Source organism: Garra rufa, chromosome 13 (genome assembly GCF_049309525.1).
Source record: "Garra rufa chromosome 13, GarRuf1.0, whole genome shotgun sequence".
NCBI classification, from domain to species: Eukaryota; Metazoa; Chordata; class Actinopteri; order Cypriniformes; family Cyprinidae; genus Garra; species Garra rufa.
In genome coordinates this window covers 15,038,565-15,062,181 of record NC_133373.1, presented here as the reverse complement: position 1 = coordinate 15,062,181, position 23,617 = coordinate 15,038,565, and the positions used below count along the sequence as shown (strand labels likewise).

The 23,617-nt window shown below is 36.7% G+C and overlaps 1 protein-coding gene across 2 annotated transcripts; it reads right to left on the bottom strand.

Moving 5' to 3' along the window:
• Positions 1-1,963: 1,963 nt before the first annotated feature.
• On the bottom strand, positions 1,964-12,773 carry rhag (Rh associated glycoprotein). 2 transcript variants are annotated; one of them, XR_012338219.1, is made up of 11 exons: positions 12,512-12,773; positions 7,805-7,988; positions 7,516-7,666; positions 6,726-6,873; positions 4,654-4,820; positions 4,417-4,554; positions 4,199-4,320; positions 3,762-3,835; positions 3,556-3,629; positions 2,944-3,435; positions 1,964-2,909 (listed from the first exon to the last, which is right to left on the bottom strand). XR_012338219.1 is itself a non-coding variant. In XM_073817125.1 (10 exons), exons 1-10 carry the CDS (start codon positions 12,693-12,695, stop codon positions 3,361-3,363), a joined length of 1,317 nt encoding a protein of 438 aa, XP_073673226.1. In that variant the 5' UTR covers positions 12,696-12,773; the 3' UTR covers positions 1,964-3,360. The 2 variants fall into 2 exon arrangements, 1 of the variants encoding a protein (XP_073673226.1); XM_073817125.1 differs by having other exon boundaries at positions 1,964-3,435.
• Between the last annotated feature and the right edge of the window lie 10,844 nt (positions 12,774-23,617).

The following is a 23,617-nucleotide window of genomic DNA, read 5'->3' as shown; positions in this document are numbered from 1 at the left end:
CAAAGTGTAGTAACATCTACAAGCAATACGAATGCTCATGAGCTAAATTTAAACTCTCCCAAATAAGGGTATGAATGCAACAGAATCATTTAAGTTTTTAATTTTACTAAATTTGCAAAGTTGTTAAAAACCAGTTTTTTTTTTTGCTTTGCCATTGTGGTGTATGGAGTGTAGATTGATGTGGAAAAGTAATTTAAAGCAGTTTAACATAAGGCAGCATTATATGCTTAAACATTAGGATTTGTGTTTATAGACATTACTACAGTATTCAAACCTGTTCATTACAACGGGGTGTCCCAATACTTTTGGCAATATAGTGTGTATACAGTCAAGGCCAAAATTATTCATACCCTTGGCAAATTCTGACTTAAAGTTACTTTTATTCAACAAGCAAGTTTTTTTTTTTTTTGACCGGAAATGACACAGGCTTCTCCCAAAAGATAATAAGACGATATACAAGAGGCATCATTGTGGGAAAAAAAAAAAAAAAAAAAAAAAAAAAAAATTTCTCAGCTTTCATTTACATTTGACCAAAAAATGGCATGTTCAAAAGTATTCATACCCTTTGCAAACTGTCACAGTCTATGGAAAAATCCAAAGTTCTATACCATTCCAAATAGTCCAAGCTGTTCTAAAGCATCCTAATTATCCTGATTCATTGGGAAAAGCTGTTTTAATCAACTCAACAGGTGAAAAACAGAAGCTCTGTTGGTTTGTGGAAGTCATGGCTAAAACAATGGCTTACTGAGCACCTGCGGCTGTGCATTGTGGCTGCTCACAAGTCAGGAAAGGGCTATAAGACCATATCTAAATGTTTTGAAGTTCCAGTGGCTACAGTGCAACGTATTATTAAAAATACAAAGACGTTTCGCACTGTGAAAAATCTCAGAGGACGTGGTCGGAAGCCAAAAGTGACACCTGTGCTGGCCAGGAGGATAGTGAAAGAAGTAAAAAAAGAATCCAAGGATCACCACCAAGGCCATCCTGATGAATCTGGGCTCTGCTGGTGACAACATCTCAAGGCAGACAGTCCAATGGACACTGCACACTTCTGAGTTCCACAGGTGCAGACCAAGGAGGACACCACTTCTTCAGATAAGGCACACAAAAGCCCGCTTGGCCTTTGCAAATGCTCCTCTGGACAAAGAAGTCTGGTCTTTGGAAGACATCTGGTCTTCTGTTTTATGGTCAGATGAAACTAAAATTGAATTGTTTGGCCACAATGATGTAGCCTTCATTTGGCAAAAAAAGGAGAAGCCTTCAACCCTAAGAACACCATCCCCACTGTCAAACATGGTGGTGGGAACCTAATGTTTTGGGGTGTTTTTCAGCCGGTGGACCAGGGAACCTAATCACAATAAATAGCACCATGAATAAGGAGGAATACATCAAAATTCTCAACAAAAACATCAGGCAGTCTGCAGAGAAACTTGGCCTTGGGCACCAGTGGACATTTCAGCACAACAACGACCCAAAACACACAGCAAAAGTGGTGAAGCAATGGTTAGCAGACAAAAACATTAACGTTTTGCAGTGGCCCAACCAGAGTCCTGACTTAAATCCAATTGAGAATCTGTGGAGAGAGCTAAAGATCAGGGTGATGGCAGGGAGACCCTCCAACCTGAAACAATAGCCAATAAAGGCTTTTCTATTGATTATTAAGAAGGGTATGAATAATTTTAGACATGCCACTTTTTGTACAAGTGTAAATAAAAGATAAAAGTAATATTTTTTTTCCACAATGATGTCTGTTGTACATCATCTTATTATCTTCTGGGAGAACTTGCTGGTTGAATAAAAGTAACTTTAAGTCAGAATTTGCCAGGGGTATGAATAATTTTGGGCTTGACTGTATATATATTAAAAAATATATTATACTCACACATTACATATTAAAATAAAAGCCCTCAGTATCATTATAACAAAAAATAATTCAGACAGCTGGTTTTATAAATGACAGTACAAGTTTAATACATTCGCAGACATTTCAAATACAATTAAGTGATGAGGTTTAGAGTGAGGCATATGCGAACACATACATTCAGAAACACAAAAAATTGAATCAGTGAGTCAGCTTGCCATAAGACCATTTGCAAGGATTATATCCTCTTTATCATTAAAACAACATGGCATTTACAAGTCTTACCAAGAGCAAGCAGTGACTATCCGATCACGTCTGCTTATTTGTACTACGAGCTGAACGTTCAAGCAATGTAAGAGCTTTTATGTAAGGCTATTGTATGACTTCAGAGTTTTACAATAATCCTGACAAAAAGATGCAGTTTAAAAGATGTAAATGTACAGTGGCCCCAAAATGCATTTGGACACTTTTCCCCCTCAGAATTATCTTCATTTCTTTGTTATTATTAATTTTAACCAGTTGGTCCCAGGGTCCATTAGTGGAGGTATGAAGTTAGTGCTCCTCGAGTTCACAGAGGTACCCTAGTTGAGTAACAACACCTGGAGAAAATCACAAACTATGAACACGTTCCACTAATATTATTCTAACAAACTGGAAAAGTGTTGTTACTTATTATCTTTCTATTAAATACATGCCAAAATTTTATTTTTGATATTTTATAAAAAAAAAAATTAAATGCTACTTATTCTGTACATTTTTAATTGCTTTTTGAGGCCACTGTATTTGCCTGAGTTCATATTTTAAAGTATTATAAATTGTGTGAAAATATAAAAGTACAACAATATATTTGTTAGTTCTTTAGGATACAATAGCTTAAAATACTTCATATGTCACGTCATACAGGGTTGTTACTGATCACAACAATAAGCAACTCTAATTGTTGAAGGATCTCTCTTTGAATGTGGACTAAAACACATTAAAAGAGCAAAATATTGAGTGATGATAAATGTTGGGTCTGTAAAAAAATAATAAAGCTTATTCAAAACTACTTTGATAAGAGACACTTAAGCAAAAGATGTGACGTTTGATAAGAGACACTTAAGCAAAAGATGTCACATTGGCTCAGATTTTTGGCACGTTACAGTGAGCAACTATTTAATCAGTTATGTGTAGTTCAGCACATGACAACAATAACTGACCCACACTTTGAGTTAGCTAAGTAACTTTTTGGTAATTACTTTTAACCATCTTACATTTCATTATATAATGCCTAATTTTAGAAGGTTTGAGAGACAACATCAGTGTCATAATATGAGTTGCGGGAGTTTTTAAAATGTAGCTACATGTATTTAGAAAACCACCCATTACAAAATAATACATGACATGTCATATAGTGAGTTCACTGTAGAAGTGGAGTAGATGCTGAGGTTAAACAGCCCCTGAGTGCTTATTGGACCGGGTCTCTAGATTTGTGAAGTGAGCTGGTTTGAAGCAGAGCTTCAAGCCTCTGCTTTGTTTTTGGAATAATCGCCATGAGTCAAGCGCTCCTCAGTTTCCTCTTCTTCCTCAGGTACCTGCATATCAAAAGCATCAACTCTTATTAGCTGTGAGACATTTTCCAAAGCATTAAGAACAGTTAAGACCATGCCCTTGCATTACAAAACTGCATTAACATATCAACCTTTCTGACATACCTCCCAGAAGATTGAGTCATCGAAGCAGTTTTGATCAGGTGGCTGCCCCAAGAATGGAATCTTCATTATCAGACCTGGAGAAGGTATGAAAAATGTTTTACTTTTGTAAATTAATAAAGCAATGCTAAGTGAGTCTTTGACAATAAGTATGTCTGTAATTTAGTTTAAAATGCATGTGACTACATCTTGCTTGTATTAGTACCCACCTGTGATCAATCCACCCACCAAAGCAAACCCAAGAGAAGACGCCAAACCACATGCCTGATAAGCTGCTGAAACACTGGGATAAACAAGCACAGAGATATTAATTGTTGCAATATGCTCTTAAAAATAAAGGTGCTTTAAAAGGTTCTTCACAGCGATACCAAAGAGGAACCATTTTTAGTTCCACAAAGAACCATTCAGTCAAAGGTGCTGTGAAGAACCACCTTTTTATTGCCTTTTTATAATCTGAAGAACCTTCTTTCGCCACAAAAAAACAAAACATTTGTGAAACAGAAAGGTTCTTCACATGTTAAAGGCTCTTTATGGAACCATTTAGACAAAAAGGTTCTTCTATGGCATCATGAAGCACCTTTACATTTAAGAGTGTACTTATAATAGCACAAATCTAAAGACACAATGTAAAGAAATGCCATGGAACCTTTCTTTCTTTCCTAGTGCTGCAGCCACAATGCCAGCAAGGCCTCCTAGGATTCCTGGCATGCCGTGGAGGTTATGCACACCACAGGTGTCTTGGATTCCAAGTTTGGAGGCGAGAACAGGCTGAGGAGACCAAAAAAGAAAAAAGAAAAGATGATGGATTAATATGTGATTGATTGCTAATATATTAGAGTCACTGGGATATGAAAGAATTCTTACAGAGAGGAACTTAAATCCAACGGTGGAGATAATGCCAGCAGTGATTCCGATCAACATTGCTCCAAATGGCTGGATGTCCATGTCAGCGCAGGTACCCACAGCAACACCTCCGGCCAGTGTGGCGTTCTGAATGTGAACCTATGGTATGACACAAAACACAATAGGCATAAGTCATAAAGATCGCAGACTGCTAAAAATTGAGATCTGGTAGAATAACAAGAAACTGGCATGACCCACCATGTCAAGTTTACCCTTCTTCTCCACCAGACTGGAGGTAGCGTAGGCAGCGAGAGCGCAAGCAGCTAAAGAGAAATAGGTGTTGATAACAGCCCTTAGCTGAGCATCACCAGGCTCAGCAATAGCAGAATTAAAGCTTGGCCAAAACATCCACAGGTAGACTGTGCCTACAGACAAGAAAAGTGGAATGGTGAATGTTTAGAAGTACCTAAAGACACAATACCAAGACACACCAGTACAACATTCTAAACAAACTGTGTATCAATTCTTCTCAGCTGCCTGTTAAAAACAGCATACAGTGCATCCGGAAAGTATTCACTTAGGCATTTCACCTTTTCCACGTTTTGTTACGTTACAGCCTTATTCCAAAATGGATTTAGTTCATTATTTCCCTCCAAATTCTACAAACAATACCCCATAATGACAATGTGAAAGATGTTTGTTTGACATCTTTGCAAATTTATAAAAAAAAAAAATAGCTCAGGTGCATCCTGTTTCCACTGATCATCCTTGAGATGTTTCTACAACTTGATTGGAGCAATCAGAAGAGAAGGGCCTTAGTCAGGGAGGTGACCAAGAACCCAGTGGTCACTGAAAGATCTCCAGCATTTTTCTGCAGAGATCGTTGTTCTAGAAGAACAACGATCTCTGCAGCACTCCACCAATAAGGCCTGTATGGTAGAGTGACAACACAGAAGCTACTCCTCAGTAAAAGGCACATGAAAGCCCCTCTGGAGTTTGCCAAAAGACACCTGAAAGACTCTCATACAGTGAGAAACAAAATTATCTTGTTTGATACAAAGATTGAAGTGCTTGACCTAATGCCAAGCGTCATTGATGAAGGAAACCAGCCACCACTCCTTACCTGGCCAATACCATCACCAGTGAAGCATGGTGGTGGAAGCAGCATGCTGTGTGGATATTTTTCTAGAGACTATTCAGGATCGAGGGAAAGACGAATGCAGCATTTATCTTTAATGAAAATCTGCTCCAGAGTGCTCTGGAGCTCAGACTGAGGTGATGGTTCATCTTTTAACAGGACAACGACCCTAAGCACACAGCCAAGATAACAAAGGAGTGGCTATAGGAAAACTCTGTGAATGTGCTTGAGTGAAGCTCCTCATCCAACCTGATGGAGCTTGAGAGGTACTGCAAAGAAGAATGGGGTTAACTGCCCAAAAAAAGGTGTGCCAAGCTTGTAGCATCATACTCAAATATTTTAGAATTTTAAGGAAAACAATTAATTTATTCCATTTTGAAAATAAGGCTGTAACATAACAAAATGTGGAAAAAGTGAAGCATTGTAAATACTTTCTGGATGCACTGTAGGTAGTACTACAATACTACTGAAAGTCTTGCATACATATGATAACATTATATATAGAAGCTCCAGGAGAAATTTGTGGGCAAGTCCCATGTTAGCAGATCTGGTTAGTCACTCTGATTACAGAGTGCAATAATGGCGCTTTTCCACTACACAGTACCAGCCCGCCTCGGCTCGCCTCGGCTCGACTCGGCTCGACTCAGCTCTGTTTGGTTTTCCACTGTGTAAAAGTTGTTCCTGTACCTCCACAATAGTACCTGGTTGTCATAGCGATGCTGCAAGAAACTGCCGTGATGTAATCTTCTACACGACACACACCCGCTGTCTGCACCTCCTCGTTTGACCACGGCGTATTCTTCCGAGTTGCCATAATATGTAATGGATTGGATATGTCACGCAATCTCTGGCCAAATTTTTTTTTAAATGGCGGGGTTATTCTGGATACTATTGCTGGCGCGTGCAATGATGACGCAGTGAATAGTGACGATTCTCTCTGACCAATCAGCAGTCTGCTGTGTTTTCATGTCACATTTTAGTATCGCCTCAGCTCGCTTGGAACCTCGCTGGAGGTGGTACGAAAAAAAGTACCTGGAAGCCGGTACAGGTACAACTTTTACACAGTGGAAAACCAAACAGAGCCGATTCGAGTCGAGCCGAGGCGAGCTGAGGCGAGCTGGTACTGTGCAGTGGAAAAGCGCCATAAAGGACAAATATCTGTTTTATAGCTGACTGAAAGGTCTACACATACCAATCATTGCAAACAAGTCTGAGTGGTAGACTGAGCCTTCATTCTCATGGCCGTTCCGAAGACCAGGGCGATAAAGAACTCGAGCGACAGCTAACCCAAAGTAAGCCCCAAAAGCATGAATGGTCATGGAGGCACCAACATCAGAAACCTGTTAGAAGACAAGAATGTTTATGAATACCAGATGAAAGATTTTTTTGTATGTAATTATGTTTGACTGCTGCTTTAAGATAAGATTTATTTCCTTAAGATGCCATCAATGTTTAATGTCAGACCTGTTAGTTCCTTAGACAAGAACTGTTGTGAGTCAATCAAGATACTAAAAGGCCTAATTGTATTTCCTTATCCCCAGGTAATACAGGCACTGTATCTTCTTCAAGACGAAGAAGTTTCTTTGGAAACTGCATTTAAGTTGTTATTGGAACACTGGGTGTGTTCATTAAGTTTATCCGGCCAACTTTAGGAAGGAGACAGAAAACTTGCCTAAACTGCTTTTCCTTCATCTTTGACCCAGCTTCCTTTTGTAAAAAGGAGTTCCTTGCATGACCTCAGATAGCATGAAATTTCACGAGACTCTGCTACAAATATTAAGAAACCTTCAACCTAATTAACAGTAGTATTAAAATTATACATAATGTTTAAACCTACACTACGATTGATATAGTGCAAATCAAGTTAATGATCACATAGGGATAGAAGTGGATACACAATGATTCCCCCAGAATATTAAAACAAATTATGATTGCAGTCTATGCACTGATTTAAGTATATGAACTAACAAGTCTGTACAAACCCCAAGGACTCCCACAACCAAATGCTCATTGATGCAGAAGACAGTGATCTCCAGGAGGGTCATGATGAGAAGCTGGACAGGGCTGGTTTTTCCCAGAACAGCTCCAAATGAGATCAAAACAGTCGCAGTACTGAAGTCAGCATTGATCATTCTGTAAAGAAGGAAATATGTGACAGATGAAAAGTTTTACCCATAGGCATATTTACTTAAAGACAACAGAACATCTAAAATGTAACTGTTTTGATAGATGATGATTTGATGATCAGTTTAACCAAAAAGCTGAGTTTACTTTTCAATGCTGACTGTTATTTTTCCATTGTGCATATGCCAGATGTTTTGGAGGAGAAGACCCCACTGCAAGCCAAAGGCAGCCAGCAACAGGTTGATCCCCACACTGCTGAAGCCATATCTCTTCAGGAAGGTCATCAAGAAACCAAAGCCAATGAAGATCATCACGTGTACATCCTGAAACACTGGACACATGGATAAAGAGTTTATGAAAAAAAGCTGTTTCTCCACACCTGAATCCTGAATTAGTTTTAGAATTTAGTTTATCTGCAGTGTGAACAGGTCACTGTTCAGTCAATAGAAATATACATTTATGGATGTTCATCACACATATCGTCAAACATTATTACAAACATATTGTACAGGTGGACTACTTTTATAATGTGTTGGCTCTTGTGATGTTTTTTGTCCTTTGTATAATCTTAACAGGCATTGTATGTGTTCCACAGGAAACAATACTAGAATCCTTAACATAAAGGTAAGTAAATTACAGAATTTTCTTTTCAGGATGAACTGTTCATTTTAAACAGCAACACATTTATACATTTCTGCTCCACATACAATATCTGTTTTAGAGTAATTCCTGCAAAATTGCCAGAACAATTTAATAACCAGGTTCTTTCCGTCGCTGATGCTCTTGTGTGCTCTTCTATTAGTCTGTGAATGACAGGTTAAGAAGTTGCCTCTAGTGACCCTGTTAATTTTATTCACTTCACATGACTCTGATGAGTGTCAACATATACTTATTCCAGGATCAGTCACATTTAAAGCTATCCAGCCTTTTCAGTGCTCTAACCGGCTGCAACGTGACAAACTATAAGACATTTCTGTTGCTTTCTTAGTTTCTGAATGTGGCAACAAGGCAATACACATGCAGTGAAACTTTTAGAATAGATGTAATGCCGCATACCAAGTGATTTGCAGCAACCTGAAGTAATTTGTTTTCATAAATTATACTCACCACCAGGGATGGAAACCATGTCAGAAATTAAATAACTTTAATTTATGGATTAATAATCTAATTTGCTATGATGCATTACACTGCTGCATTATGAATGAATGTATCCAGAGTGTTTCCCTGCCAAGACACTGATGGATGAATGGAAATGCAAACATGTATAACAATTCTAGAACTTCACAATAACTGAATGTGCACATTGATTGTCTTAACAACACATTTTTCCAATACAGCTGGCCTTTGCCTATCATTCCTGCAAAGAGGAAATGAGTTCTAGACTGTCCAACTCAGGAAGCTGTACAGTCAACATCCCTGGACACAGAGATAGGATACAGTTCAGAACACCTGATTCATCAGCAATGCCTGTTTTTAGACTACAATATCATTGTGCTTGCTGATAATAATCTGACACATTAACGATTGTCAGGAAGTTTAAAACGGCCTTTGTCAGTCCCAAGAGAGACAAGTTGAGCTAAGAAGCATGAACCTCCAAAAGGTGTGGCACCAAGCTTTGAATAGGGCGAACATTCAGGCTTCCTCGGAATGCCTCTGAAACCCTCCACCCATTCAATAATCCACATGAAATCTAAACTTGCCAGCAACAAACCCAAATAGTCATCAATCATAGTGCTCATGGTCTGACATCTGCTGAGCTCATCAAGATAACCAATGACCTCTTGAGTACTACCAACTAAGCTTAGTGTTGAGGAACTTTGATCAGGACTCAAACTAAACAGAATTTTCTTTCCCTGCTGAATATTTTTTATAGCTTGCTATATATTTTTTATAGCTTGCTGTCTTTATTAACAATCATATCCTATTTTTTAAATAAAATACTCCATCCTGCCAGCAGACTGTACACAAAGAACCACTATGGTGATACTGTAAGAAAGAGACTAAACAGGAAAACTTCAGATAAATATGCGATGATTAAAAATCCGCAAATTTCAGTCTTATCTTGCTACGCAAAGCATCTAAAAACAAACAAACAATTGAATGTGATCTATTACCACATACACTCAATTCTCAGTGGTCATTTTTGATGTTTTGTGGAAAACATTTCACTGAGGAATACCCAAAAATGTGATAGAATCTAGTTTTGTTATATCATTACAGCCCTTCCCATCCTTCTAACTTCCCGTGGTACAACGCTAGTGTTCTTACTCTGTCTTCAAGGAATCGTTTACGTTGCCACTACACTAAAAAATAAAGATGCTTCACGATGCCATAGAAGAATCTTTTTTGTTTAAATGGTTCCGAAAAGAACCTTTAACATCTGAAGAACCTTTCTGTTTCACAAAAGGCTCTTTGTGGTGAAAGAAGGTTCTTCAGATTATAAAAAGGTAAGAGATGGTTCTTTAAAAAACCTTTGACTGAATGGGTCTTTGTGGAACCAAAAATGCTTCTGCTCTGGCCTCACTGTGAAGAACCTTTTAAAGCACCTTTATTTTAAAGAGTGTAATCTTTGATGGTTAAGTAATAAAATGTGGTCTTGCTGAAAACCTCTCAAAAACATTTAGGTGGGCCTCTGATGCAGCTGAAAGAGAGGTTATCAACTCTTATCAGCCGCTGCATGAACCAAGTATTTTCCTCTGATCTTTCTGTTGATCTTGAGCAATACATATTTACAATGATAGCGTTGGCTAAAGGACTTTTCACTGGCTATATGTATGCAAACTTTGGAAAAACATCATAGTGACTACAGATAATTTTGCCGGCTGAGTAAAGGTGCACAATCCATTTTCCGAACTGTTGGCTGCTACAACAAACAGAATAATTTTCCCAGTGATAGTTTTCGTAGTTCCCACATGCAACAGATTAGCTGATAAAATCTCAAAGGCCCCATTTTCCTAATGGGTGGAAAGTTTCCTTTCTTTGAAAATGTTCAGCAACTTAATTACATTCTGTCAGCACTAATTTAGAGTGCATTGACATAACATATCTATATGTTGCCCAAATTAAAGCGCCCTTTATTTTATTTTCTTTGAAGCTGTTCTCACTTATTTATGGAATGCTTTGCATGTATGTACCAAAGTGACAGATGCCTATAATTTTCCCAGTCTACAAACACATATGCTTTTTATATTTATTTTATTTTCACTTACTATTTTAATTGTTTATAGAGGTCACACTGTTTGCCCAGCACTTCAAAAATGGCAAACTTCAGTTACTAAGAATGTTGAGTGATGACAACCACAAATAAAGTTACAACTACAGTTAACAAACAAACGACAGTTCTTGTCAAGCCCTAGACAACGCATCCAATTACATTACCAGTAAAGTTTAACATATTTGTAACTGTAATAAAATAAGATTACAAATTTTGAAGGGTTGAATGGAAACTTTGAGGAGCCATGTGACACTGAGTCTATCTTGCATGTTCATACTCTCCACACCCCAGAGTTGGATTCAGTCCAAGCAAAAAACCACAAGTGCAATTTGAAGATAAAAGGAAATAAGGGTATTTACAACCAATGCATGTCATCTCAACAAATGAGCAAAGCATGTAGAGAAAATTAAAGGAATGCAATTGAAGTTTAAATTGTCTCAAAGTAACCTACAATGTTGAATGAATAATTCCATTTATAATAGATTCTGCAGATCAGTGGTTTTCAACTGGTGGGCCACGACCCAAAATAAACAGACTGTTTACCATGTCTTTAGTTGTTATGTGCATCCAATCAGTATTTTGGTTCAAATTCTTCTGTCATTTAATAGAGATCTACAAAATGCCAACATATTATTAACAAGACACACTGTAGGCTGAAAAAGGTAAATTGGCCAATTTGGATTTCATTGGATTGCATTTTGATAGCTTCACACTCTGAACTGCCAATAATTGTTACAAATCTCCATTTCAAGTGAATGTTTGTCATAGAATGTGGGTCATATGTTTATATTGCATAGTTTTTACGGTTTTTAATGTTAAGGGTATGTCTACAGTAGTCAGCCTTTGAAGTTGATCAAAACCTTTCATTAAAGTTGTCCTAAAACCAAAACAATACCCGTTCTTGTCTTAGGACAACTTAGATGAACTTTTTTGATCCACTTCAAATGTTGACTACTGTAGACATACCCTTAACATTGAAAACCATGAAAAAAACTATGCAATATAAACATATGACCCACATTATATGACAACCAATGGAGATTTGTAACAATTATTGGCAGCTCAGAGTGTGAACCGATCAAAATGCAATCCAAATTGGCCAATTTACCTCTTTCAGCCTACAGTGTGTCTTGTTAAAAATATTCCAATTTATCAATAGATAAATAACCGAAGCTGACTTTCATCACCCTCTCCTCTTTGTCTTTCTCTGGCAGAGTGCAAGAGCCCATGGCATTGCTTCCTCTCCCGAGGGAGTATTTTTAGGGACTTGCGTGCTGAATGAACATTAGTGAAATATTGCCGCCAAACATTTCTCAGAAACAAACCCCTCAGTCAGTGACCACTGATGAGTGAGGAGCACCATGAAACTCAGTAGCAAAGTTGACTAGAGTAAATATCAGCCTTAAAGAAGATGAATTCATTTGGAAATCATCCAGACGTTATAACAATGACCAAAAGCTACATCCACCTGATCTGACACTTAGAAGTTCCTGATAACATAATGTGTTCAGGTTGAGCCAATAAAATAAGATTTAAATACAATTTTAGACTTGATTAACCCAATCAGTTTGGATGTCAAAACAAGACCTTATGTATAGACAAATCTACAACACACATTAATCTGACAGTTGGATACTTACTGGGATAAAGGGTCATTGGGCTGCTTGAATGAGATGTATTCGATTCTGCATGACTCCCATCATGTCCGTGAGCATCACCGGTGTCATATACCACAAGGAGAGCATAGAGGACAATGGTCACGGCTTCCAGTATTAAGGCCAGAATGGGAAACTTGAGCCTCATGTTGGTGGCGTATGCTGGCATGCCTTACACCTTCTCTGTCTTTGCTGTTCTTCCTCTCTGGTTGCTTCTCCCTCTTGATTCTACCCCTTGCACAGTTCACGCTGTCTGTGGCTTGTGGGGGGAGTGCAGAAAGTGGCATGTGGTTTTGAATTGGCTGCAGGTTTTGGAAGACCAATGGCAAGAGAGATCATTAAGGTGGGGATGGTCACACCCCTGCTGCACTGTATCCTCCTACATATGTAAATGAAGAACAGTGTATTAAATACACAACATACATAAACATTGTTTCCTAAGAGAAACAAAAAAATATGAAGGCACTCAAACACTTTAATTATTGTTTGTATTATATGGTAATTCAGTGGTTAACACACCCTGAACTTTGAGAGCTGAGTAGTAGAGCATGGCGCAAGCAAGTTTCTCACTTCCTAAATAAAGACATTTATTTTTTGTACCTAACAATGTTGTCAGTAAAGTAACAAGCAGGGGCATATGATTTTAAAACATTAAAACGGAAGAAAATCAATATTAAAACACTCTTAAAAGCCTATAATATTTTCATTAGAATAAAGTGAAAACTCAGCTAATTGTACATTTTGAGTGAGTTCAAATAATTCGACAATGATAACTCACATATCTTGTTAAAGACAAGTAAGTAGACAAGTATTCAGTCTTATGATTTTTTGCCTGTTGGATGAAAAAATGAAAACAAAAACAAAAACAAACAAAAAAACATATAGACTAATGCTGCCTTCAAATCGGGCATTTTTCACAAATTCAAGTTGGAAAAATAACATAGAAGTAGTCTAAACAAAAGAATTATTTTGTGAGCAGTAAACCCAAATAACTACAAATGAATTCAAAATGAAGAAAATTATTTAGTTTGATTACTTATTTCCAAGGGCCCTGATGCAGATAAAGACTGGCATAAAGCCTAAGTCCCAATCCCACCTGACAGTAGTCAACATTTAAAGTGGATCAGAAAAGTTCATCAAAGTTGTCCTAAGACAAGAACGGCTATTGTTTTGGTTTAAGCCAACTTTGATAAAAGGTTTTGATCCGCTTCAAATGTTGAGACATACCTTTAACATTGAAAACCATGAAAAAAAAAAAAAACAACAACTATGCAATATAATCATATGACCCAGATTATATGACAAACATTCACTTAGAATGGAGATTTGTATCAATTATTGGCAGCTGAGAGTATGAAACCATCAAAATGCAATCCAAATCCAAATTGGCCAATTTACCTTTTCAGCCTACAGTAAAAACCAGTGATCTAAATGACATGGATAAATAATGCGATGCAAAAGGCATTGGGAATTTTATTGTCATAATTAAATTACATACCGGGTAATAATTTTGCCATTATTGCATATATGTTGGGGTGTGTGATTTTTTCTCTCAATGTAAACAGTCCAAAAAAAAAAAAAAAAAAATACATTACACTATTTACACATTTATGAACATGCAACCCAACCCAACAAAGCATTAAACCTAACCATTTGTCAGCATAAAGCCCAGGATATAACAGGCAAATACAACTACAGTCACAATTTATTTAAAAAAGTATTTTGAGACAAAAGGATTGATTTCTATCTACTGTAAAGTTCATCCTGTGTGCAATCTATACACAAATTCAAAAATTGCTGCCTGAAGAAGCATTACGTCAGCTTTGGTTGTAAAAATGCCATTGGATCTTGTATGTCTCGTGACCAATTATGTCATGCTAAACAAGTTCGGGAGTATCTTTTTGAATGTGAAATATGTGGGGACAAGATCATTTTCAGCAAATAAAAACGTATGATTTACTGTAATACTTGTAATACTTTAATACTGGCTTTATGGTGAGTTTTTTCAATAAATACCTGTAACTGTACTTTTATTTGCCTGTTGTTTGTTTTATATTGTTCAGCAGTGAGTATGTTTAGGGTAGGGGTAGGGGTGGGGTTAAGTGCCCCAAAATATCTATGAAAGCATACATTCATATAAAATGATTCTATTTTGCAAATACATGCAAACCATTAAATGTGACGCATAATGAAAACAACTTAAAGCAATGGAGGACCCTGCATGTCCAAAAATTATGCTAACGGGGGTACCCTGAGCATCAAATAACGACGGCAAGGGGTCCCGGGGAGTGAGAACATGTTGTCGAAGTGGAACGCACTTCAGAATGGTACAAAATGGTACTGAGGATTTTCCCAAAGGGAAGTGATTAGGGAAGTTCACAGTGGACAGCATTAAATACAAAAACATATATCTTACCCCAATCAAAAAGACGTGTGATAACTGATCCAATAAACAACGACTGTGCACACTCCACACAGAGAAAATTATTAAGAATTACTTTTGCAATAATACATAAATGTATACATGACTTTGTAAAAAATGTTTACATCTGTTCTCCTAAAATTTTTTGGATTATCTTTAAAAAGCATCATCATGATGTTTTGTCTGAACTCTCAATGCTAGACTATGCCATACTAGGTCATATGCAAATATGCCCCTGGATTATAAAAAACAAAAAAACAAAACAATAATTACACTAAAACTAATTTCAAGCAAATTCACTTAAAATTATAACCTAAATGACTCTGTCTATTTGCTCAACCCTTCAATTACATAAATAACCATGTAATCACAACTAACTCTTTATTGTACTTTTGGGCAAACATGCTCTAAAAGAACTCAAACATAATCAGTCATTTCAAATGTGTGGTTACAACTATATTTACATATATTAAAGCACATTTTACTATACTATTTTACTATACCAATATATTTTAAAGACAAGAGACATATTTACAAAAAAAGTCCTAAGTTCAACTAACTGCATAAATTGCATATACATTAAAACTATAAAAGTTTGTATTTAATTGTAAATAACATGCAGTTAAGTGCCCGATATTTAGCTCTAGTAATAAACTACACTATTGGTAGTAATGCTGTAACAGTGATGCTTTTTAGAACGTCTATGTAGATTTATAACCTTAGAGGCCTCTTATAGATCCATTTATGACTTTTTAAGTCTTTTAAAGATACATTTAAAGGCTTTTGCCACAACAAATGCATAAATCAGATCATGATGTGAGCAAATCCTGAAAGTAACTGGCATATTTTGGAACCTAATGGGATGATGGCAGCTTTTAACCAGTAGAGACCCACAGTGCAGACACTGTGGGTCATTGAATCATTAACCAGTAGTCTCTTTAAAAGGATTCTCCTGTTTCATACCCAGAACTCCACTCATGCAAAGGTCTCAGGGTTTCCTGACCTCCTTAGTAAATCACATCTCATTCCTCTAGTGTTGATTGTTGTATACCACAGCACCACAGGCATCTCATGATCTTGGCTTAATGAACACACATTCCTCCCTCTGATAACATTGTACTCATACTTTGCAAAGAGGATGTAAAAAGAATAAAGTATGAAGATTAGATACTCAGGACTTTCTTATAACATGAAGTTTAGGGGGTTTGTTTTAAAAAAATAAATCATCTATTACATTTGCTCTATCAATAGTCTAGATTTGCTGGTAAAAGAGTTCAGACTTTAGTTGAGGAGAATCAGAGCCATAACATCAGATTGGTTGGGTGAATGTGACATAACCCAGCACTGGTTCACTGTGTGGGAATGGTATGTCTAAATGAGCGGTTCTCCTATATCACGCTTCATGCATCTCCCAGTAGACTGGATTGCCTCTGATTTATTGTATCCTTCCTGAAGGAATGCATGCAGAAAAGAAAGAGATACAATTTAAACATTCCTGTGTGTTTGTCACAGAGACAAATATCTCAGAAATAATGCTCAGAGTAGAGGTGCCTAAACTTCCTAAAGAAAACTCAAAAAATGTAGCTTTGTGCCAAGAAGTCACAATTCTGCCCACACTGAAGACGCAAAAAATAACATTAACAAAAATCATTTTCGTTTTTCTTTTCTTGGGAAAAACAATGGTGTAGGTGGTCTGTATTTGCTACTGATTGATTATTATTACAAAACAAACTAGACATGTTTTTTTCAGTGTCCCTATTTCACCTAAATTTGTCACTGGGGAATTTTTGTCATTATTTTCTCACCATCAAACCTGTATGACTTTCTTTCTTTTTTCTTTTTTTTTCAGTGAAGCGCAAAATAAGTTATTTAGCAGAATGTTCAGATTGCTGTTTGTCAAACAATAGATATGTTTTCATCCAAAGCTGCAAATTTACCTTTCGAACATAATGGAAATATTCCACTGTTCCATTCAGTGAGGCGAAGACAACAAAATCGTAACTAAACCTGGCACCACATATCACCAAGAAAAAGGTAATTTGCTGTAGCAGAAGTAGCCACTGTGGATCTTTTTTGTTTAGAATTAATTACTTGCGCCTTAGAGCGGACAAAATGAAATAAATGCGGTCATGCAGTCTTGCTTTTGGAGGAGGATGCCTGCTGTTTGGGAAAGCAGTCGTGTAAGACAGTACTGGAAGGTAATCATACTGAACCACTTTGATGAAATGATTTTGCTCAGGCATTTCAGAATGACTAAAACAACATTTCAGATGCTGTGCAAAGACATGCAGTTTAGTCTAGTTATGCCATCTAATTGTGCAAAGTCACCTGAGTTTTTTGAAGTGCATTAAAAAGTTTATTTGGCAAATGTGTTTTTGTCGTAGTTTATTGATTAAAAATTGAGAAAAATTGAGAAAAAAAACATATATTTTTTGTGCATTTTTAGAATTTATGCACATCTTGTTTGTTCCATTTCATCCATGCACATAAGATGGAAACATAGCTATTGACAGTGAAGAAGGACTGTTAATCTTCAAAGAGTACTATACCAATAGTCCTGTTTATTTCCAAGTCTGTAGATGGCATATATTTTTTGTGTTAAGAGAAGAGTAAAAATCTAAATTTGTAGATAAATTTTAAATTTCTATATAGATAGATGATAGATTTATTAAAATGACACCATTCAAAAGTATACATTTGATTCTGCATTCTACTGTGTTGTTACCTGAATGATCCACAGCTTTGTGTGTGTGTGTGTGTGTGTGTGTGTGTGTGTGTGTGTGTGTACCTTGTTTTTGTGACATATCAGGACACAAATTGGTGTAATAACATGGGTATGACATAGGTATTACAAGGAGAGGGTGACTTATGAGGACATTGCCCATGTCCCCACTTTTCAAAAGGCTTATAAATCATACAGAATACGTTTTTTTTTGAGAATGTAAAGATATGCACAGTCTCCTGTGAGGGCTAGGTTTAGGTGTAGGGAAGGTGTAGGGTGATAGCAAATATCGTTTGTACAGTATAAAAACCATTACGTCTATGGAATGTCCCCACAATTCACAAAAACAAACATGTGTGTGTGTGTGTGTGTGTGTGTGTGTGTGTGTGTGTGTGTGTGCGAGTTTAGTGATAGTTGTTCATGAGTCCCTTGTTTATCCTGAACAGTTAAACTGCCTACTGTTCTTCAGAGAGAGAAAAAAAAACAACAACTTTCAGGTCCCACAAAACTCTTTGATTTTCAGGATTTTTGTGTATTTGAACCTTTTCCACAATGACTGTATGATTTTGTGATCCACTGAGGACAACTAAGGGGCTCATATGCAACTATTACAGAAGATTCAAACACTTACTGATGCTTCAGAAGGAATGAATTTGAAATTTGAAATTTGAATTTGAAAATCAGGGTCAATTTAATTTATTTTATCTTTTAGGAAACTTCTAAGTAACTTCTGAAGGGCAGTATTAAGCTGCAAAAAAAAAAAAAAAAAAAAATCTTCATTCGGTTCAAAAGTTTACACCCCTGGGTCTTAATGCATAGTGTGTCCTTCTGAAGCATCAGTGAGTGAACTTTCTGTAATAGTTGCATATGAGTCCCTCAGTTGTCCTTAGTGTGAAAAGATGGATCTTGAAGTCATACAGTCAGTCATTGTTGGAAAGGGATAAAATACACAAAAATGCTGAAAAACCAAAGAATTTGTGGGACCTGAAGGATTTTTCTGAAGAACAGCTGGCAGTTTACATGTTCAGGACAAACAAGAGACTCATGATCAAACATCACTAAACACAGCTATGGATCATTCAGGTAAAAACAATTAAGAATTAAGTTTATCTAAACTTTTGAACGGGGTCATTTTTATAAATTCAACTATTGTGTTCTCTTGTGGACTATATGCAGATGTGTTTTATGAGAAATATCTTATTCAGGTCAGTAATAAATAAAAAATAAAAAGCATTTTGTATGATCCCTTTTATTTTGGTAAAATATTTTTTTTTGTTTTTCAGGTTCTGCAAGGTGTATACTTTTGACCTCAAGTGTAGATAGGTTATTTATTTATTTTCTGAACAGCATTTAGAAACATAATGAAACATTAATTATTGTACCTTAATTACCTCACTACTTATTTAGTTCATTCATTCATTTATTCATTCTATAATGACGGGATGCGCTATTATTTCAATGATGTAAAACGGTTGCACTCTGTGAACTACTGGCGCTACCTGTGGCTATTTATACCGCAACACAACTCGGAAAATAAAATACTGATTTGATGCCTCATTGTGCTGCTTTTGGGTACAATTTTCAGTCGAAGGGCAACAAGAAAAGCGATGTAAGTCTTCACTGCTTTCCTAGCAATAAGAAGAGGAAAAAAGAATGGGAAGATGCCTGTGGATAAATAAAACTTCATAAAGACCCACGTCTTTGTTCTTTCCACTTTAACCCCGATGCCTTTGAGGCTTTTAGTCGATAACAGCTACTGAAAGAGCTTACAAATGGCAGAGACAAGAAATGCTCAATGCCATTCTCGCAGGATGTAAACATGCCAATGCTTATCGTGACCCCGCAGGCTCAAAAGCAGTTTCTCAGTGAAGATTTCACTGGAAATCCTGGGGCGTTTGGACTCCTTGTGTGAAAAAAAATCTATGGTACAACATTTGGTGTAAAACTATGCTTATATCCATCGCCACCTGTAAGCTCTTTCAGTAGCCGCTATTGTCTTCTATTGTATTTTATTTTCCAAGTTGTGTTATGATAAAAAATAGGATTTTTTTAAATAACATAAATCTTTCATGGGTTTTCTACTACATATTTCAGTAAGGGGTGTCATTTACATTATATTAAGCCATACAAGTCTTAATAACCAGGAATCCCTTCAAGAAAGCAGCAGGTATCACTGTGAAGTGATCTGTTATAGGAATGAAAGATTTATCATAGATCAATCTTTTCCATTCAGCACTCTTAGAATATACTCTCACCGGTATTTGAGAACGTGTATTGCATATTTATCATTACATAAAAAACAAGCTCATCCCAAAGCTCATATGTTGTGTGTTTGAGGCTGGTGTAAGCGAATCTGTGTTGACCTGCTTTCAAAGACAGCAGCTGTCCACCGATTCATCACCCCATGGATCCCACAGCTGCTTGACCACTTCAGTGCATATGCCGGACCAAGTCAGTCAGCAGGATCCCGGGGCCCCAGCATACTCAAAGAAATGCTAAGTGTATTCAACTATAGTTACAACATTTCACAATGTATTTGTAAAAGGCTTTCCAACTAGAACTTTAGAATCTGCTTCTTGAATGCAGAAGCGGCCAGTGAAGAAAGTATTGACTGAAAATGCCCCATTCAACACTGATGGCTTCTCAGTTAGGCAGTGTTAAAAGATTTTACCATCGGCATGTGTTGATGGAATTCCATTTCCTGTGAATTGTAAAAGTATGATTTTACGTTAAACAAAAGTAATTATGATTTTTGTACTTGGTCCCACATAAACAATGTGCTTCATCATTGTTTGAATAAAAAAATACACACATGGAATGCAGAACTCTGTAGACATTTGTTTTTTTGTTACATTTTGACACATATTTCATAGATATTTTATGAGAAAAAAGTCAGAATTGTGAGCAAATCTCGCAATTCTGACTTCATAACATGCAATTGCGAGTTTATATCACGCAAATCTGAATTAATTTCTCAGAATTCCGAGTTAATAACCTCGCAATTTGCAAGACACAAACTCAATTCTGAGAAATTTTGAGTTTATTTTTCAGAATTGCATTCTGAGAAAAAAGTCAGAATTGCAAGTTTGTATCAGGCAATTCTGAGAACAAAGTCTGAATTGCGAGATGTAAACTCACAATTGTAAGAAAAAAAGGCTGAATTGTGAGATACAATGTTGCATTCCACCTGGGTCTGTTCATGATGTCTGTCACCTTTCAACTCATTTTGCTCAATGGTCTGACAAAATTCCTGATTTACCATAGTTACATTTTCTTGCCCAATTACAAATGATTGCACAGTGAGTGCTGGGGTCTATACAAAAAACTGTAGAGTTGACAACAGATCCTGTTGTGGTACCTCTGTCAACTCTGGAGGATTCTGATGCCAATAGCACCCCTTCCCAAATCCACCACACCCTCATTTCCTGTGGTAAGGGGCTGTGGGAAATCTTGTGCTGTCTGATAAGGGGACCAGGAGGGAAACCCAGACAGGCTAGTAATCAACACATTGGATGTTGGTAATCAAGAACAATCACAAGTCAGCATCTTGTTTGTTTTGCATCAGGCTCCCATACTGTACCTAACCGTTATGTAATGCTTACAGAAAAGTACAATAGTTACATTCATTGTCCGAAATTGGAGTAGCATTTGTAATAATAGCCAAAATTTTGCCTACAGAATCAAGATGTTAACTTTGAGTGGATGGGTTGTTGAGTACCATAGGGGGCCTCAGATTAACAAAATTGTTTGATCTTTATATACATCAAAAGAATTAAAGAATTATTTCACTTCCAGAATAAAAAAAATCCTGATAATTTACTCACCCCGTCCAAGATGTTTATGTCTTTCTTTCTTCAGTCAAAAAGAAATGAAGGTTTTTGAGGAAAATATTCCAGAATTTCTCTCCATATACACAATGGTTGAACGTCAAAATAGCAGTTTCAATGCACCTTTAGAACATGATCCCAGCCGAGAAATAAGGGTCTTATCTAGCGAAATGGTCAGCCATTTTCTAAAACCTTTTTCAACCACAAATGTTCATCTTAAACTAGTTCAACTTTACTAATTCACTCATAACTGTCCTCAACCAAAGATTTTTCTGGTTGACTAGTATTCGTTCATTTTAAGCATTAGTCGACTATTAGTTGCATGTTTATTAATAAACCATATAAATCACAATAATTACCCTTTATATGTATACATTATATGCATAGATATCCTAATAAACACCCAAGCACATGCAAAAAAAAGCTTGCCACAGCACACCAACTAGTGCTTTTTATTGTTTTCAACTTAAGAGATGAAGTCGGCGACTATGACTCATCATCTCTGCAGTAGTGGATGATGCGCCTGTATGCATGATTAATATGGATTACACAATCTGAGAATATTTGTTTTCTATTTGAACTGGTTCATAAAAGTAGACATTTCACTCTCTATAGATATATTTTTCATGACTGTAAGGCAAGTATTGTCACACGTGAACTGTCTGCCTTGGTTTTTTCCTTGTATGCCCTTATTTGGAGTTCCTGTCCTAGTTATCTTTTATTCCCTGCACCTGTCTTTGTAATTAGCGCCCCTTTATTAGTTAGTTTGTGTTCAGAGTTTCTTTGTCTGGCCTTAAGTTTACATAATGTGTGTGTGTATCTCTACCTGTTCTGCCTGTGGATTGATTACCCCTGTGGATTATCATTAAAGAACTTTTGCTTTTGTATTCAACTTCGTGTTGCGCTCTTCCTACACGCACCTGTGACAAGTGTACACAGAGGTCTGAAGTTTTGCTGTCAAGTTCACAGAGACGGAGACAGCAGAATGTGCATCCTATTTGCTTTAATTATTTAACAAAAGCACAATTTTTCGTTGTTATTCTGAGTGCACAGTTTTTACAGATTCAAAAGATTTTTTTAGAATATATTTACGGCCTTTTTGTACCTTTTATTGTGAGAGATGACAGGAATGTATTGGGTGGAGAGAGGGGAGTGGGAACAGCAAAGGACCTCAAAGTGGGATTTGAACTCGGGTTGCTCTGAACGCAGTTGCGCACTAACTACATGACTATCGTGCCGACAGGACAGAGTATTTTAAGAGTACTATTCAGCTTCCATAGTCCACACAGACAATTCAATAGCATATATTTTTCTAGGTTAACATTAGGTTGAGCAGCTATGTAATGTTGCTACTACTTACATATTTCAGATGAAAAGCAATATTTGAGGTCGATGAATGACAGGCAAGCATTTGGATGTCCTGCCTAATGTACTACATTGCCACATACACCAGCTGTTAACAATCTGTCTGTCACTTCCTGTAGATTTCTTTTTTCTGTGACTAAGCAACTAACAAAATTTGGTTTGACCAAGCCTTTTTTCATTGACTAATGGGAAGTTTACTATTAGAGAGCATTACGTAATAACATTATCACTTCTTCTGTGTACTTCACTTCAAAAAGGTAGAGTAGGGCAAAAAACTTCATCTTATGTTCTTCTCCAACTTCAAAATCCCCATACATCATTGTTTTACAAATTTTTGTAAAGGGCGTTTGACTTTCTTTGCACATTCCTTTGTAAGCACTGGGTTGATACTTCCACCTACATCACGCGTGACCTTTCCAACGTGACTACAAAATGCGTGAAGTTGAGTTAGTGCAAGACAAAGATTTGTATTTAAAAAAGTACATAAGTTTTAATTTTTTTTTTTTTTTTTTTGAAAATTACGCATTGTTTCTCTGAATAAGACCCTTATTCCTCAGCTGGGATCGTGTAGAGCCCTTTGAGGCTGCATTGAAACTGCAACTTGGACCTTCAACCCATTGGCTCCCATTTAAGTCCACTATATGGAGAAAAATCCTGGAATGGTTTCCTCAAAAAACATAATTTCTTTTCAACTGAAGAAAGAAAGATATGAATACATGGATGACATGGTGGTAAGTAAATTATCAGTAAATTGT

Excerpts from the sequence above, each read along its gene's own strand:
- rhag (XM_073817125.1), bottom strand. The coding sequence starts at position 12,695 with ATGCCAGCATACGCCACCAACATGAGGCTCAAGTTTCCCATTCTGGCC. Across the intron at positions 6,874-7,515 it reads TGGTTGTGGGAGTCCTTGGG|GTTTCTGATGTTGGTGCCTC; the intron begins GTTTGTACAGAC and ends GTCTTCTAACAG. Across the intron at positions 4,321-4,416 it reads TTGGATTTAAGTTCCTCTCT|CCTGTTCTCGCCTCCAAACT; the intron begins GTAAGAATTCTT and ends TGGTCTCCTCAG.